The following is a 19,292-nucleotide window of genomic DNA, read 5'->3' as shown; positions in this document are numbered from 1 at the left end:
CTTACCAACCGCGAAGAAGGTGACACTCATGTGCTGCTCCATGCTTTCCATCAGGCCCACTGTAACTATAAATTCATAAGGAACTGTGAATTCTGATGTAGTTGTGATTGCAATAGCTTTGTTCCAGCACCTTCAAATTGAAAACCAGTTTGTCATCTATGGGCATTGAGCAAAGAAAAAATACTGCCCTTTCACAATATTACTTATCGTCTAGGACCTGACAGGCCTCGCAGCCTTCTCTTTTTGCATGCCTTCTCTGGATGCGATATGACTTCTTCTTTTTCTTTTAATGGAAGTGGTGTTTGGAAGACCTGGAAAGCGGTGGAATCCATTCTTGCGAATTTTAAAACTCTGAGTAAACAATAAGCCCCACTCATAGATTGTCACTTTATAGACGTCCAGCGATTCGTCGTCGTTCTTTACGAAAAATCAAGCGGCTTGTCTGAAGTGAAAAGCCTGTGGAAAGAGCTTTTAACAAGAAAAATAGCTGGAATGGAAAGACAGCCCCCAACAGCGGCTGCTCTTGAACAGCATACCAAACGTGCCTACTTGCACGCCCAGATATGGGCATCATCGTGGTGTCCATAATTTTCCCCACTGGATCCAGGTTTATACGGCTGGGTGAAGTATGATAGAAGCTGGGATCCTTTCTTGACTACTCTTCCTGAGGCAGCGACAATTTTCAAAGAGCTTCTCAAATGTGGCTGTAAAACAAAGTGCAGAAACAGGTGCAAATGTGCAAAAGCTTCCCTTAAATGTATAAATCTATGTTCGTGCAAAGTTTGTGATAATCGGTACAATGAGTAGTGCACTTTTTGTAGCTTTAATTCTCAGAAGCCAGTTTTGGCCTGTATCCTGTTCGTGAGAACCCCTTTTTCGTTTTTAGAAATCTTTATGATGAAACAAGTCAAATCGGCTAATTCATTCCTATGATCCCTGTGATTGTTTAACTATTTTGAAATACCTGAAGTATTCTACATTTTTACTTCATAATAATTTTACTTCTTGCGTCCAAAGCTCCTTAAGTTAAGCTGGTTGAGTTGAATACATGATTTTTTTTACTGAAAGCTTATTGAGGAGATCTGAAACGGTAATTAATTATTTACAGTCAAAAACTTATGATCTCCTTATGAATGTTATAGGGAGGGTTTGAGTTCTTGTTAGAGTATATCATAGAAACCGTGGTTATGAAACTGGTAAATCCTGAACCAAGAATCCGATTGCAAAAATAACCACATTTTTGGAATCGAGAGCCTCGAATTAGTCAGAAAAGAGATCATAAAGTCGGTCATCGCTCATTCTCGAAATTCACGTTTTTTTTTCGTGCAGAAAAACGCAAAGTAACGCGGAACCGCGGAGACAAATTTGAATTTGTGACTTAGTCGATTCTTCACATTTTCCGTAATATGTTCACCAGTTTCTATGTAATCACGATGAAAAAATGCAAAGTCAGAAAGCGGAAATTACTCAGAAGTACAAGGAGCGTAGTGATGCAAATGATGATCAGTAACCAGGATTCGGACGAAAAAAGTAAGCAAATTTTTGGGATCAGGATCTATTTTTCTCCCTCGTGAAAAACACAAAACGGCACGATAATCGCGTCGGAAAAAGTTGTTCTGCCCCCATTCAGATTCTCCATATTTTTTTGGACGTGTCTGCCAAATGTCATGCTTTTACCATAAAATGAACAAACCTGACGTTTATGTACCTAACTAATCTGTAGTAAAGCCAAAGAGCCTTATGACCTATGGGGTTATTTCATGTTGAATGTTTCTTTCTTACTATCAGGGTCACGTATTTGTTGTATGGGTTTTTGTTGGACTAATAAAATCTTATCTTACGTGGCATAAAATTGATATAACTATTTATTAGATGACTTAAAGAGTGTGAATGAAACAACATACACAATCTTAAAATTCGTGAAAAAAAGTGTTCTTAGTAAATGTAATGCATAAATTAAGCAATGTATTAACTTTTTTTTGTTTCATTTAATTCTAGTTAAAACTAGAAAGAAATTTTACCCAACAGATGGCAGAGTTCGTAAAGTTAGGTACATAAATAGTAGGACATGTGAAACAACAATAACAACATATCTTGTCATAATAATAAATATAACTAAAATTTGCATGGTTAACAAAAAACAACAACAAAAACATAAACAACAAAGAAACAAAGATGTCATTCAGCTTATATCTAGTAAATTTAAATGTATACAAGAACACAGTATCACATTGCAATCTATGAAGAAAGATTTTTTCAAAATATAAAAAAGGTATAAAATAGGGTAGAAGGAATTTTAACATTACAAGTAGCAATTTTTTAAATAAGAACCTGTTCTAAAACTTTACAGCTGTCCTCTACTACACTTAGGCTACCGAATAAATAAGTTTTTAGATCCTAGTTCCAAGCTGTAAGAACTACCTTAGACAGGCTTAGAAAGACATCTGGAAGATATTTCTATAACATAATTCAAGACTCCAGAACTACTTACTCGAACAGTAGTACCAGAAAGTGTAGTAAAATGACCAAAATTCAGTGTTTCAAAGTCATCTTGGAAGGAAAGATCGTCTTTCCTCAGTTTGTATAAAAGTATGTCATCAATGATAACACAACCGTAGTCTGATAGAAACTGAAGGCAAATGCTCCCAGAAATATTTGTTGGCAGAAGAAAAGAATAAAACATTCTGACATCTTTCACCCTACAAAACAGTTGTATATACAAAATGAAGGCAAATAACTTAAGATATATTTGTTGAAAAAAAAAAGATTTTGACAAAAAATGAAAATCTCCTCACAAAACAACTATAGATAGAAGCTGATGGCTAACATCCCCAGAAATTTTTTCTGGCATCAAAAAAGACGGAAATATTGTGATATCTTCTACCCTTAAAACACTTATCGATAGAAAGTAAAGGCAAATAGCCCCAAAAATCTTTATTGAAAAAAAAACTGAAGAATTCTGACAGGTTATTTCTTTAACAAAATATATAGACACGACAACCACGTTACCTGTAGTAAAGAGCCATAAATATGGAATTTATTTTTTATTTATTTATTTATTATTTTCCCCCAAGAAACTATTCTATATGGGGGGGCTGGTCATAGAAATTTTCAGGCACAGCTGAACGGATGTTGAGCTAAATCAAAAGAAACTGTCTTCATCAAGTTGTCAAAGCAGCATATCTGCAATATACCAAAAACGGACAAGGGTGTCAAGTTAAAAATTTCATGGGATTTTGGGGTTTGCTGAACTAAATCAAACGACACTAAGCGTATCCCGGTTTTCAAAAGGGTGGATCTATAATAGCTAAGATCTATAATAGCTATTAAGTTTAAACTCCCAGGGCATATTGAACTAAAAAAAAAAAAGCATTATGTCTATCCTAGTTCTCCAAACAGCGTATTTGTAAATATTTCTGGAACTATTAGGGGTATTAAGTTGAAAATTTTCGGGAATGCTAAAATGTTGTTAAAAGGGTGCATCTGTAATATTTCAGGAACGGCTAAGAGTACAAAGTTAAAAATTTTAAGGAATTTTCAGGAGTACCGTGAACTAAATCAAACACTATATGCTTCCAGGTTTTCAAAAGAGCACATCCACAACCTCTCAGGAACAGCTTAGTGTATTCAGTTAAAACTTTCAGGGAATGTTGAAGGAAACGCTGAGCTATATCAAAAGACAATATATTCATCCAGCCTAACAAAATGGCTTATCTGCAATACCTCGGAAATGTTTAAGGAATTAAGTAGGATCTTTCAGCGAATGTTGAGGGGGACAACGAAGTAAGTCAAGAGACGTTATTTACATCCAGGCTATCAAAATGGCCTATCTGCAGTATCTCAGAAACAGCTAAGGTTATTAAGTTGAAACCTCCAGGGAATGTTGGGTGAGATGTGGAACTAAATCAAGACACTACGTCATCCAAGTCGTCAAAATGGTACATTTGCAATATCTCAGGCACGGCAGAGGAAACTAAGTTGAAACTTTCAGGGTGTGATGATGGGGATTTTTGCTTAATCAAATGACACAACGTGCACGGAGGTTATCCAAAGGACATATGTCCAATGTCTCAGGAACTGCTAAGAGTATTAAGTTAAGACTTTTACCATAATATAGAGGGCGATACTGAACTAAACCAAGTGCATGCAACCAAGCTGTCAAAATGGCGTATATGCCATACCTTAGGAACAATGAACATATTAAGTTGAAAATTTCACGGTATTCTGAAAGAGATGTTGAACTAAATCAAAAAACAATATGCGTAGACAAGTTGTCAAAATAGCGTATCTGTAATTTCTCAGGAATAGCTAAGAGTGTCAAGTTGAAAGTCTCAGGGAGTGTTGAGGGAGATAATAAATTCAATCAAGAGATTTTTCATGCATCCAGGTCAAAACGGCATATTTGCACTTTCTCAAGAATGGCTAAGGGTATTAAGCATAAACTTTCCAGAAATGTTAAGGGATCGCGAGAACTAAATAAAAGTCTCTGTACGGTTAAGTAGTGACATCACCAGAAATTTTTTCTGGCATCAAAAAAGACGGAAATATTGTGATATCTTCTACCCTTAAAACACTTATAGATAGAAAGTAAAGGCAAATATCCCCAAAAATCTCTATTGAAAAAAAAACTGAAGAATTCTGACAGGTTATTTCTTAAAAAAATATATACAGACACGACAAAACAAATAAAGCCAGGCTACAGCGTTATCTGTAGTAAAGAGCCATAAATATGGAATTTATTTCTTATTTATTTATCTATTATTTTCCCCCAAGAAACTATTCTATATGAAAGGGCTGGTCATAGAAATTTTCAGGCACAGCTGAACGGATGTTGAGCTAAATCAAAAGAAACTGTCTGCATCAAATTGTCAAAGCAGCATATCTGCAATATCCCAAATATGGATAAGGGTGTAAGTTAAAAATTTCATGGGATTTTGGGGTTTGCTGAACTAAATCAAACGACACTAAGCGTATCCCGGTTTTCAAAAGGGTGGATCTATAATAGCAAAGGGTGTTAAGTTTAAACTCCCAGGGCATATTGAACTAAAAAAAAGCATTATGTCTATCCTAGTTCTCCAAACAGCGTATTTGTAAATATTTCTGGAACTATTAGGGGTATTAAGTTGAAAATTTTCGGGAATGCTAAAATGTAGTTAAAAGGGTGCATCTGTAATATTTCAGGAACGACTAAGAGTACAAAGTTAAAAATTTCAAGGAATTTTCAGGAGTGCCGTGAACTAAATCAAACACTATATGCTTCCAGGTTTTCAAAAGAGCGCATCCGCAACCTCTCAGGAACAGCTTAGAGTATTCAGTTGAAACTTTCAGGGAATGATGAGGGAAACGCTGAGCTATATCAAAAGACAATATATTCATCCAGCCTAACAAAATGGCTTATCTGCAATACCTCGGAAACGTTTAAGGAATTAAGTATGATCTTTCAGCGAATGTATAGGGGGACAACGAAGTAAGTCAAGAGACGTTATTTACATCCAGGCTATCAAAATGGCCTATCTGCAGTATCTCAGGAACAGTTAAGGTTATTAAGTTGAAACTTTCAGAGAATGTTGGGTAAGATATGGAACTAAATCAAGACACTTTGTCAATTAAGTTGTCAAAATGGTACATTTGCAATATCTCAGGCACGGCAGAGGAAACTAAGTTGAAACTTTCAGGGTGTGATGATGGGGATTTTCGCTTAGTCAAATGACACAACGTGCATGAAGGTTATCCAAAGGAAATATGTCCAATGTCTCAGGAACTGCTAAGAGTATTAAGTTAAGACTTTTACCATAATATAGAGGGTGATACTGAACTAAACCTAGTTCGTGCATCCAAGTTGTCAAAAGGGCGTATGTGCCATAGCTTAGGAACAATGAACAAATTAAGTTGAAAATTTCACGGTATTCTGAAAGAGATATTGAATTAAATCAAAAGACAATATACGTAGACAGGTTGTCAAAATAGCGTATCTGTAATTTCTCAAGAATAGCTAAGAGTGTCAAGTTGAAATTTTCAGGGAGTGTTGAGGGAGATAATAAATTTAATCAAAAGATTTGTCATGCATCCAGGTCAAAATGGCATATTTGCACTTTCTCAAGAATGGCTTAAGGTATTAAGCAGAAACTTTCCAGAAATGTTAAGGGGTCGCAAGAACTAAATAAAAGTCTCTGTACGGTTAAGTAGTGACGAATGTCCAAAAACACTATACCATTTCAGGTTGCCAAAATGGTGTTTTTGGCAAGATCTTGGGAGCCTTTTCGGCTATCAAGTTGAAAGTTTCAGGAGTGGCGTAAGGAGGGTTTGAGGCAAGTTAATGCCAGGCTATATTAGGGGGAATAGTATGGCTTAATCAAAAGAGTCTACGAGCGTTCAGGCTATCATAGTATCTTACCTATGAAATACCTTGTGGGACAGAGTCAACCTTCTAGGTCATCCAAAGAATATATTTAAAATGTTTAGGAACACCTTGGGGAATAAATTTGAAAATTTCCAGGACTGTATAGGAAAAAAAAAGAGGAGAGTGGGACAAGAGAACTTTGAATTCTGAGCTAAGGGGGGGGGGAGAAGGGCTGTAAAATTTTGGTTCTGATCCACAAAGAGTTTTTGCGCTATAAATGCCTACCATGTCTACAGTATCAGTCGCAACCTAGTAAAAACGAGCTCTAGCCTATAGTAACCAAAATTGAAAAACACGTTTTGAAAAAAAAAATGGTCAAGTGAAGAACGATCGCCATTTGAAATTAATTCAGGAATGGCACCTCTTACTATGATTAATCTCAATGGTATGAGTTTATTGCGAAAACTTTTTATAAAAATTTCGAAAATAACCTAAAACCCCACAAAAATATTGTCTGATCAAAATGAAAACCGCAGCATTTGCATAATTGTAGCCAAGAGCCCTACAGAGGATAATTACAGTCACTCATCCTGGACATCAAGGAAAACCACGTTTTTCAAACAGTTCGTGGTAACGAACTGTAAGTGAGGAGCGAGCCGGCTCAATAGTAACCAAACCTATAAAAACGGAATTTTGATACCAATAGATATATCAAAAGAATTGACTTATTATGCTGATTTTCAATATATAAATTTCATTAAGTTTAGTCTTACCTATCAAAGGCTACGAGCCTGAGAAATTTGCCTGATTTTCAAAAAAGGAGGAAACACCCCTAAAAATTATAGAATCTTAATGAAAATCACACCATCAGATTAAGCGTATTAGCAAACCCTAAAGTAGAGGTTTCAAGCTCATATGAAGAAAAATGTGGAATTTTGTTTTTTCTGCCAGAAGAAAGATCAAGGATGCGTGTTAATTTGTTTATCTTTTTTTTCAGGGGTGATGCTATCGACCCAAAGGCCCTATAATTTTTGGAGAATGCTCATTCGAACGTAAATTGAAAGTTCTAGTGCCTTAAGTGAGCGAAAAAATTTGAGGGCAACTAGTCCCCTCCCATGCCTCTTTTTCTCATAAAATCGTCCGATCAAAATTTTGAGATGGCCATTTTGTACAGCATAGTTGAAAGGCCAAAAAACTATGCCTTTTGAGATATCATGACCCCCACGGCTCCTGGAGAGAGGTCTTTCAGTTGCAAAATTTTCCCATTGTTTACGTATAATATTTGTTATTGAGAAGTATGCATACATTTTTCGGGTGGGGGGGGTTGAATTTTCTACTGGTGGGATTTCCCATGGGGATAATTTTCCATGGGGAGGGAAGTTTCCAGGGGGTGAATTTCTTAGGGCAAACTTTACATAGGGGAAATTTGCCAGAACTCGTATACGAAATTTCTCTTATGTCTTGCTTTCTCTTTGCCGAGTCGATTTTATGCGTGGAGATGTGCGTAATTGTCTGGGGAAATTTTCACCAGGATTAAATTCTCTAGAGAATAAATCCATGGGGAGGAGGGATTTTTCCGGGTAAGTGTAGTCACTTTTTTTCTCAATATTTAAAAACAATCAGTAAATATAATTAAAAAAAAGTTTTTCAACTGTAAGCAAGGAGCAACATAAAAACTTAAAACGAATATAAATATTCTGTTTGTTTTATGTTGAAAAAAAACTTTTTTTTTTTTTTAATGCAATGAAAAGAATGATTTGTCTCTTCTTTTGCTATTAAATAAATAAAAAAATCAACTCAAAGTAAGGAGCAGCATCAAAACTTAAAACAAACAGAAATTATTACGTGTATGAGGGGGAATAATATCTCCTCAAAGTTTTGCTTTTCATGCTAAAATTTTTTAGTACTTAATAAGAAAGCTTCTTATTGTTCTGATTAAACGACCCTTGTATTTCAGGAGTCGTTCTTAATGAACTAGGACAAAAAGTCAAATTTTAGCGCAAACAGCGGTGATGTAGTGAGGAGGGTGACCCTCTCATATACGTAATAGTTTTGTTCGTTTTGAGTTTTGATGTCACTCCTTACTTTCAGATGAAAAAAATTGTTGTTTGTAACTTCATTTTTGATCATTTTATTCTCGGTGAAAATTTTCCCGGAAAATTTTTTCAAATCAAGTTATAAACCTCCTATCCGTGGAATTTTTACCGCAAATCACCCCCCCCTCCTAATATGAAATATAAATATTTTTTACGTTTATAACTTGAATAAATCAAATAATATTAACATTTTGATTACTAAATATCAGTATATGTATACTAAAATGACAATGCAAATTCATTTGTATTTTTTTTTAGTAAAGTGCAAATTTTGTTCTGGCTTTGGGAAGGCATAGGGGTTTTGAGCCCAACTTATGTTAATTTCTGCTCGTTTTAAGTTTGACTCGGTTATTTATTGTAATTTCTGTTTGTTTTGGGTTTCATTTATTTATCGGTGTTGATTTGTGGTAGTTTCACGCTTGGTAAATTATTTGGTTTGATTTTTGCTTATTTTTTGTTTAATGGAGTTCTTTACTTTTCTTTGAAAAACTTATTTTGTGGAAACAGTTTTTTAATTAATTTCTGTTCGTTTTATTCTGACAAAGTCTTATCAGGGAAAAAGAAAATAATGCTTTAAATCTTTCTTTTTTTTAAGACTTTATAGTTTGGACTGCTATTTGTATGCTGGAGAATATTTTTCAGCATTTTTTAATAACATACACCTTTTTAAAAATCTAGACACAAATAGTAGTGTTTAATTTAATTTCATACCTCCTCTAGTTGACCCGAAATGGAAAACTTGATACCATTCGAAAAAAAATCTGTTTACTTTCTTTGATAGCTTGGATACACTTACGCTATTTTGATTTGGTTAAATTTTAAGAGCAGAAGTAGCCCCAAAAGTCAGAATATAATACCCTCAGTTGTTCTTGGGATACTGCTGAGATGCCTTATTGTGAATTAGCATTAACACAGTGCATTTTGATTTAATCTTAAGGCAACATTCAGTTTTTAAACATAATTGGCAAATGGGAGGGTGGGCGTGGGAGGGGGATTAGGTACCCTCCAATCACTTTCGAATATTTAAAAAGGGCATCAGCCCTTTCTATTTTCAATTGAATGAGCCCTTTTCGAAGTTCCCAAGACAACTCCCTTGATAAGAAGTGCCCTGGTCTAAACAACAACAACAAAAAAATAATAAATTATACCCACATCGATCTTTACTATAAAAATGTCAAGCCTTCCAATCACTTTTTACTATTAAAAAGGGCAATATGCCTTTCGATTTCCAATCGAATGAGCCCTTTTTGAAACGACAACGTTTTCTATGAACACCTTATATACCCCCAGGGCATAAATTACAAACCCCTACCCTAAGGGCTGTTAGGGTGGTTGTCATCCTCTAAGACCTAATTTCCAGAACTTTCAAATACGTTAAACAAAATGGCTATCTCAAAATTTTGATCGGATGTGTTTGGGGAAATGGTGGGCGTGAGAGGGGTGGTATTCGCTCTCCAATCCCTTTCAACTATTAAAACTGGCACTAGCCCTTTCAATTTCCAATCAAATGAGCTGTTTTGAAGTTTCTACGACAAAACTTTCAATAAAATTTTATATGCCCCCAGGGCATGACTTACAACCCTTGCCCTAAGGGCTACGGGGGGTGTCATTCTCAAAGACCTAATTTCGAGAACTTTCTACTACGTTGAACAAAATGACAATCTGAAAATTTTGATTGGATGTGTTTGGGAAAATGGTTGGCGTGAGAGAGGCGTTAGTCGCTCTCCAATCACTTTCAACTATTAAAAAAGGTACTAGCCCATTCAATTTCCAACTGAATGAGCCCTTTTGAAGTTTTTACGACAACGCTCTCAATAAAAACCTTATATACCCCCAGGGTATAAATTAAAATCCTTACCCTGAGGGCTGTGGGGGGGGGAGGGGGTTGTCATCCTTAAAGACCTAATTTCCAAAACTTTCAACTACGTTGGACAAAATGGCTATCTAAGAATTTTGACTGGATGTGTTTGGGGAAAAGGTGGGCGTGAGAGGGGGGTCAATTACTCTCCACTCACTTTCGAATATCAAAAAGGGCAATTTCAATTTCCAAAAAAATGAGTCCTTTTTGAAATTTTTACAACAACTTTCTATATAAACCTTATATGCCCTGAAGGCATAACTTACAGCCCTAGCAATGAGGGCTCTGAGGGGGTTATCATCCTAAAAGACCTAATTTCCAGAACTTTCAACTACGTTGAACAAAATTAATAACTCAAGAATTTGATTGGATGTGTTTGGGGAAACGGTGGGCGTGAGAGGGGGGTTAGTTGCCCTTCAATCTTTTTCGACTATTAAAAGAGCCACTAGCCCTTTCTATTTTTAATTCAATGAGTCCTTTTTGATGTTTTTACAACATCGCTTTCTATAAAAACCTTACGTGCTCCCAGGGCATAACTTACAACCCTTGCCCTGAGGGTTGTGGGGGGGGATGGGTTGTCATCCTTACAGACCTAGTTTCCAAAACTTTCAACTACGTTGAATTAAATGGCTATCTAAAAATTTTGATTGGATGTGTTTGGGGAAAAGGTGGGCGTGAGAGGGGGGGTTGGATGCCCTCAAATCACTTTCGACTATTAAAAAGGGCATTATTCCTTTGAATTTCCAATCGAATGAGCCCTTTTTCAAATTTCTACGACAAATATTTTAATAAAAACCTTATATGCCCCCAGGCCATAACTTATAACACTTGCCCCAAAGACTGTGGGGTAGTGTCCTGCTCAAAGGTATAATTTCCTGAACTTTAAAACTGCGTGGAACAAAACGGCTATCTAAAAATTTTGATTGGATATGTTTGGGGAAATGGTGGGCGTGGAAGGGGTGTTAGTTGCCTTCCAATCACTTTCGACTATAAAAAAGGGCACTAGCCATTTCAATTTCCAATCAAATGAGCCCTTTTTGAAGTTTTTACGACAACACGTTCTATAAAAACCTTATATGCCCCCAGGGTATAACTCTCAACCCTTGCCCTGAGGGCTGTGGGGGAGTGTCCTTCTCAAAAACATAATTTCTATGTGAAAATCAACAACGCTGAACAAAATGGCTATCTCAAAATTTTGATTGGATGTGTTTTGGGAAAAGGTGGGAAATCAAAATTTTGATTTGATGCGTTTGGGGGAATTATGGGCGGGGGGGGGGGCTAGTTGCCCTCCGATCACTTTTGACTATTAAAAAGGACACTAGCAACTCCAATTTCCAATCGAATGAACCCTTTTTGAAGTTTATACGACAACTCCTTCGATACGAAGTGCCAAGGTATGGAAACAAAAAAAGTAATACATTGTGCCAACATCATTCTTTACTTAGGCAGCGTTGCTGCGCTGCCTATGATTAATTAAAAAGACCCTTTCCACAAAACAAGTTTTTCAAAGAAAAGTAAAGAACTCCATTAAACCAAAAATGATCAAAAATAAAATCAAACAATCAACCAATTGTGAAACTACCACAAATCAAGATCCTTAAATAAATGAAAAAATACTGAAAAAAATACAAATGAATGTGCATTGTCAGTTTAATATACATATACTGATATTTAGTAATCAAAATGTTAATATTATTTGATTTACTAAAGTTATAAAAGTAAAAACATTTATATTTTTTCAGTAAAGTGCAATTTATGTTCAGGCCTTGGGAAGGCATAGGGGTTTTGAACCATACTCATATTAATATCTGCTCGTTTTGAGTTTGACTCGGTTATTTATTGTAATTTCTATTCGTTTTGGGTTTCATTTATTTAAGGATCTTGACTAGCCCCCCCCCCCACGCCCATCATTCCCCCAAACACATCCAATCAAAATTTTGAGATAACTATTTAGTTCAGCGTAGTGGATTTCCACATAGAAAATATGTTTTTGAGGAGGACACTCCCCCACAACCCTCAGGACAAGGGTTTTAAGTTGAGCCCTGAGGGTATATAAGAACGATGTTGGCACAATGTATTATTTTTTTTTCCTTTAGAGGAGGGCGCTTCGTATCGAAGAAGTTGTCGTAAAAACTTCGAAAAGGACTCATTCAATTGGATAGTGGAGTGGCTTGTGCCCTTTTTAACAGTCAAAAGTGATTGGAAGGTAACTAACACCCCTTCCACACCCACCATTTCCCCAATCACATCCAATCAAAATTTTGATATAGCCATTTAGTTGAGAGAAGTTGATTTTCAGATCGAAAATATATTTTTGAGGAGGACACTCCCCCACAGCCTTCAGGGCAAGGGTTGTAAGTTATGGCCTGGGGGCATATGAGGTTTTTATAGAAGGCGTTGTGGTAAAAAATTCAAAAAAGGCTCATTCGATTGTAAATTCAAAGGACTAGTGCCCTTTTTAATAGTCGAAAGTGATTGGAGGGCAACCAGCCCCCTCTTACGCCCACCTTTTCCCAAAACACATCCAATCAAAATTGTGAGATAGCCATTTTATTCAACGTAGTTTTAAGTTCTGTAAATTAGGTCTTTGAGGATGACACCCCCCTTACAGCCCTCAGGGCAAGGGTTGTAAGTTATGCCCTGGAGGCATATAAGGTTTTTATAGAACACGTTGTCGTAGAAACTTCAAAAAGGGCCCATTCGATTAGAAATTGAAATGGCTAGTGCCCTTTTTAATATTCAAAAATAATTGGAAGGCAACTAACACCCCTTCCTCGACCACCATTTCTCCAAACACATCTAATCAAAATTTTGAAATAGCCATTTTGTTCCACGTAGTTTAAAGTTCAGGAAATGTATGCCTTTGAGTAGGTCACTCCCTCCAAAGTCTTCAGGGCAAGGATTATAAGTTATGCCCTGGAGGCATATAAGTTTTTATTGAAATCTTTGTCGTAGAAACTTGAAAAAGAGCTCATTCGATTGGAAATTCAAAGGTCTAGTGCCCTTTTTGATATTCGAAAAGTTATTTGAGGGCAACTAACCCCCTTTCTCGCCCACCTTTTACCCAAACACATCCTAACAAGATTTTTAGATAGCCATTTTGTTCAGCGTTGTTGATTTCCAGATATAAATTATGTTTCTAAGGAGGACACTCCCCCAGAGCCCTCAGGGCAAGGGCTGTAAGTTATGCCCTGGGGGCATATAAAACTTTTATAGAAAGTGTTGTCGTAGAAACTTCAAAAAGGGTTCATTTGATTGGAAATTTAAATGGTTAGGGCCTTTTTTTATAGTCGAAAGTGATTGAAAGGCAACTGACACCCCTTACACGCCCACCATTTCCCTAAACATATCCAATCCAAATTTTTAGACAGCTATTTTGTTCAAAGTAGTTGAAAGGTCTGGAAAATTATATCCTTGAGGATGACACTTCCCCCACAGCCCTCAGGGTAAGGGTTGTAAGTTATGCCCTATTGGCATATAATGTTCTTATTGAAAGCTTTGCCGTAGAAACTTGAAAAGGGCTCATTCGATTGGAAATTCAAAGGGCTAGTGCCCTTTTTAATAGTCGAAAGTGATTTGAGGGCAACTAACCCCCCTCTCACGCCCACCTTTTCCCCAAAGACATTCAATCAAAATTTTTTGATAGCCATTTTGTTTAGCGTAATTAAAAGTTTTAGAAATTAGGTCTTTGAGGATGATAACCCTCTCAGAGCCCTCAGGCCAAGGGTTGTAAGTTATGCCCTGAAGGCATATAAGGTTTTCATAGATAGTCATGTGGTAAAAACTTCAAAAAGGGCTAATTCGATTAGAAATTAGAAGGGCTTGTGCTCTTTTTAATAGTCGAAAGGGATTGGAAGATAAGTAACACCCGTCTCACACCCACCATTTCCCAAAACACTATCCAATGAAAAATTTGAGATAGCCATTTCGACGTAGTTAAAAAGTCCGGATATTATGTTTTATAGGCTGAATCTCCCCCAAAAGCCCTCAGAGCAAGAATTGTAAATTATGCCCTGGGGGCATATAAGGCTTTTATTGAAAGTGTTGTCATAGACATTTATGTTTTGAGCCCTAATCATGTTAATTTCTGCTCGATTTGAGTTTGACTCGGTTATTTATTGTAATTTCTGTTCGATTTGGGTTTCATTTATTTATTGATACTGATTTGTGGTAGTTTTACGATTGGTAGATTATTTGATTTTATTTTTGCTTATTTTTGGTTTAATGGAGTTCTTTACTTGTCTTTGAAAAACTTGTTTTGTGGAAAAAGTTTTTTTACTTAATTGCTGTTCGTTTTGTATTTGCATAGTCTTTTCAGGGAAAAAGAAAATAATACTTTAAATCTTGTTTTTTTTAAGACTTTATAGTTTGGCCTGCTATTTGTATGCTGGAGTAAAATTTTCAGCAATTTTTAACAGCATACACCCTTTTAAAAATCGTGACAAAAACAATACCTCCTCTAGTTGACCTGAAATAGGAGACTTAATACCAGTCGCAAAAAAAATGGGTTTACTTTCTTTGATAGCTTGGACTTACACTTACGCTATTTAGATTTTGTTAAATTTTAAGAGCAGAAGTAGCCCCGAAAGTTTGTACATAATACCCTTAGTTGTTCTTGGGATACTGCTGAGATGCCTTATTGGGATTTAGCTTTAACACAGTGCATTTTGATTTAATCTTAAGGCAACATTTAGTTTTTAAACATAATGGGCAAATAGAAGGGTGGGCATGGGAGGGAGAATAGATGCCCTCCAATCACTTTTTCCAGAACGTTCAACTACGTTAAACAAAACCGCTATCTCAAAATCTTGATTGGATGTGCTTGGCGAAATGGTGGGCGTGAGAGGGGCGTTAGTTGCTCTTCAATCAAATTCAACTATTAAAAAAGCACTAGCCCTTTCAATTTCCAATCGAATGAGCCCTTTTGGAGTTTCTATGACAACACTTTCAATAAAAACCTTATATACCCCCAGGGCAAAACTTACAACCCTTGCACTGATGGCAGGGGGGGGGTTGTCTTCCAAAAATACATAAATTCCAGAACTTTCAGGGTCTTCAGGTCTTTAACATTCAGGGTCTCTCCTCGTCAATTGATAATTTATGACAAATTGTTTCTGATGGACAGCCTGATGTTGTGGGTTTATGTGAGACGTTTTTAATTATTTTTTTTTTAATATACAGAGATGGTTAGGGGCTAGGTTAAGTTGGGTCAGGTATTTAATATAATGGGTTGTGTGTGGCCTGCTTTCCATAATTCTTTGTCGTAGTTTTCATAATTTTGTTTCGAAAGTATTATATTATCACCATGTTTTGGTATACATCATTGGGATTAACGTAAGTTCTATTTTTGGGTGTGTTTCTTTGAATTGACAAGTGCCGAATTTTCATGATTCTTATAAATTTTTTATATGCAGTGAATTCAGTTAAAAAAGTGTCTAGCCAGGTAAAGAATCTTCATTTATTGATGTAACCATACACAATATGTATGCAAGATATTTATGCATTTGTGGCCAAAATTTTCAGTGGTCCATTTGTACATCGTAAATAATTTCTTAGACTACATTGCATTTCCAGCTATATTTAAAATGAGAAGAAAGTATAAAAACGAGTAAAACTTTTGACAATAAACAGTCATTTGATTTTAAGTATATTTTTAAATTCATTACCAATACCAGAAAACAACAGAGAATAGTGATAAAGAACAAAAATCTACGTTTTAATTTAACTCCACCAATTATCTTTTCGAAAATAGTTTCAGGACTTTGTGCGTATTTATAAGTGCATGTGTGTATGCTCCGTAATGCTCCTAAGGAATAAATACAAAAAAGGTCTTGGGGCTTCTTTGCTCCTTCTTTAGTGTCCTTCTTTACTCCTTTTACTCCTTGTATAAGGTCATATTTTAATCCTCTAATGGCGTGTCATATTTTTTGGAATAAGTTGCCGGAATCAGCTCGAGGGGGCCACTAATTGGGTTTGTTTAGGAAAAAAAAAGGAAAAAAAAAAAAAATTTTAAAAAATTTTTGGCTTCGTAGATGTTATTTTTATTTATGTTTTTTTTTTTTTTTTTTTTTTTTTTTTTTTTTTTTTTTTTTAGTCTGTTTAATCTAATTAATTAATTTAGCTTATTTATTCTATTTCTTCTATAGTTTTCATTGTATCTATATTTTCTTTTCTTCTCCTTTGTATGTGAGCAAGTGTTTTGTTTTTCATTTTTGAGTAAGCATTTCATATGTCTTCCCCCTTTGTACAGGCCAATGAGCCTTTTGGGGAATAATAGCATGTAATATTGTATGTGTATTTATAATGAAGAATAAAACTTATCTTATCTTATCTTATCAACTTCGTTGAAGAAAATTGTTATCTCAAAATTTTGATTGGGTATATTTGGGGAAATGGTGGGCGTTAGAGGGGGGTTAGTTGTCCTCCAATCACTTCTGACTATTAAAAGGGCACTGGCCTTTTCAATTTCCAATCGAATTAGCCCTTTTTGAAGTTTCTACGGCAACGCTTCCTATAAAGACCTTATATGCCCCAAGGCATATCTTACAACCCTTTCCCTGAGAATTGTGAGGTGGTTGTCATCCTCAAAGACATATTTTCCGGACCTTTCAACTACGTTGAACAAAATGGTTATCTCAAAAATTTTGAATGGATGTGTTTGGGGAAATGGTTGGCGCTAGAGGGGGTTACTTGTCCTCCAATCACTTTCGACTATTAAAAAGAGCACTAGCCGTTTCAATTCCCGATCGAATGATTTCTTTTTGAATTTTTCACGACAACGCTTTCTAAAAAAAGTAACCTTATATGCCCCCAGGGCATAATTTACAACCCTTGCTCTGAGGGCTTTTGGGGAAGTTTCAACCTAAAAACATAATATCCGGACTTTTTAACTACGTCGAAATGGCTATCTCAAAATTTTCATTGGATGTGTTTGGGGAAATGGTGGGTGTGAGACGGGTGTTACTTATCTTCCAATCCCTTTCGACTATTAAAAAGAGCACAAGCCCTTCTAATTTCCAATCGAATTAGCCCTTTTTGAAGTTTTTACCACATGACTATCTATAAAAACCTTATATGCCCTCAGGGCATAATTTAAAACCCTTAGCCTTAGGGCTCTGAGAGGGTTATCATCCTCAAAGACCTAATTTCTAAAATTTTTAATTACGTTAAACAAAATGGCTATTTAAAAATTTTGATGGAATGTCTTTTGGGAAAAGGTGGGCGTGAGACGGGAGTTAGTTGCCCTCAAATCACTTTCGACTATTAAAAAGGGCCGTAGCCCTTTGAATTTCCAATCGAATGAGCCCTATTTCAAGTTTTTCCGGCAAAGATTTCAATAGAAACATTACATGTCCCCGGGGCATAACTTACAACCCTTATCCTGAGGGCTGTGGGGGAAGTGTCATCCTCAAAGATATAATTTCCAGACCTTTCAACTACTTTGAAAAAATAGCTATTTCAAAACTTTGATTAGATGTGTTTGGATAAATGGTGGGCGTGGCCTTCTTAGTTGCCTTCCAATCACTTTCGACTATTAAAAAAGGCACTAGCCCTTTCAATTTCAATCAAATGAGCCCTTTTTCAAGTTTCTACGACAACCTTTTTCTATAAAAACCTTATATGCCCCCAGAGGGTAACTTGCAGCCCTGGCCCGGAGGGCTCTGAGGGGGGGGGGGAGGTGTCATCCTCAAAGACATAATATCCAGATCTTTTAAGTACGTTGAACAAAATTGCTATACTAAAATTTTGATTGGATGTGTTTGGGGAAATTTGGGTGTGAGAGGGGGGGTTAGTTGTCCTCCAATCACTTTCAACAATCAAAAAGGGCACTAGCCCTATGAATTTCCAAATGAATGAGCCTTTTCTGAAGGTTCTACGACAACAAATTCTTCAAAAACCCTATATGCCCAGAGGGCATAACTAACACCCTTGCCCTGTGGGTTGTGTGGGAGTGTCCTCCTCAAAAACATAATTTGTATCTGGATATCAACTACGCTGAACAAAATAGCTATCTCAAAATATTAATTGGATGTGCTTGAGGAAATGGTGGGCGTGGAAGGGGTGTTAGTTGCCTTCCAATCGTTTTGGATTATAAAAAAGGGCACAAGCCACTTTAATTTCCAATCGAAGGATCCCTTTTCTAAGTTTCTACAACAATCTCTTCGATAAGAAGTGCCCTTGTCTAAAGAAAAAATAAATAAATAAATAATACATTGGGCCAACATCGTTTCTTTACTTAGGCAGCGCGATTGCGCTGTTTATAATTAATTATAATTTTTTTCCCCGGAGGCACTTCATATGGAAGAGGTCATCACATAAACTTCAAAGTGGGATTATTCGATCGGAAATCGTGAGTTCTAGTGCCCTTTTTAAGAGTCAAAAGTGATCGAATTGCGACTATCCCCCCCACACCCTTCTTTTCCCAAATGCATATGATAAAAATTTTGAGATAGCCATTTTGCTAAAAAAAAAGTTCAAAGTTCATATAACAAAAACTCCAGTGTTGACAGAACCCCCCCCCCCCCAGGGCCCAGGGTCAGGCGTTGTAAGGTAAGCCCTGGGGGCATGCATGGTTCTTATGGAAGGGGCGCTCGTGTAAACTTCAAAGAGTGCTCATTTGATTGGAAATTGAAAGTTCTAGTTTACGTTTTAAGGGTCCAAAGAGGTCAGAGGGCAACTAGCCCCCCCTCCACGATCTTTTCTCAACAAAACCATCTGATAAAAACTTTGAGATAGCCATTTTTTAATAGTTCAAAGATAATATAACGAAAATCACGGGTCGACACAACCCCTCAGGGCCCGAGGGCAGGCGTTGTAAGTTATGCCCTTGGGGCATATATGTTTCTTATGGAAGGGATGCTCGTAAAAACTTCAGAGAGGGATCATTTATTGGAAATTGAAAGTTCTAGTTCAGTTTTTGAGAGTCAAAAGAGATTGGAGGGCAACTAAACACCCCATGCCCCTTTTCCCCAAATGCATCCGATAAAGATATTGAGAT

The 19,292-nt window shown here is 36.3% G+C and overlaps 1 protein-coding gene across 1 annotated transcript in view; it reads right to left on the bottom strand.

Moving 5' to 3' along the window:
• Positions 1 to 19,292, bottom strand: part of LOC148943242 (reelin-like) — a 215,875-nt gene that overhangs the window by 110,078 nt on the left and 86,505 nt on the right. Inside the window, exon 6 of the mRNA XM_089101779.1 lies at positions 2,492 to 2,699. Coding sequence (XP_088957905.1) covers positions 2,492 to 2,699 — 208 coding nt within the window. The remainder of the gene's footprint in view (positions 1 to 2,491; positions 2,700 to 19,292) is intronic.

Source organism: Artemia sp. Qi Xiang Cuo, chromosome 15, assembly GCF_049724085.1.
Source record: "Artemia sp. Qi Xiang Cuo chromosome 15, ASM4972408v1, whole genome shotgun sequence".
NCBI classification, from domain to species: domain Eukaryota; kingdom Metazoa; phylum Arthropoda; class Branchiopoda; order Anostraca; family Artemiidae; genus Artemia; species Artemia sp. Qi Xiang Cuo.
This window is presented reverse-complemented; position numbering and strand designations above follow the sequence as displayed.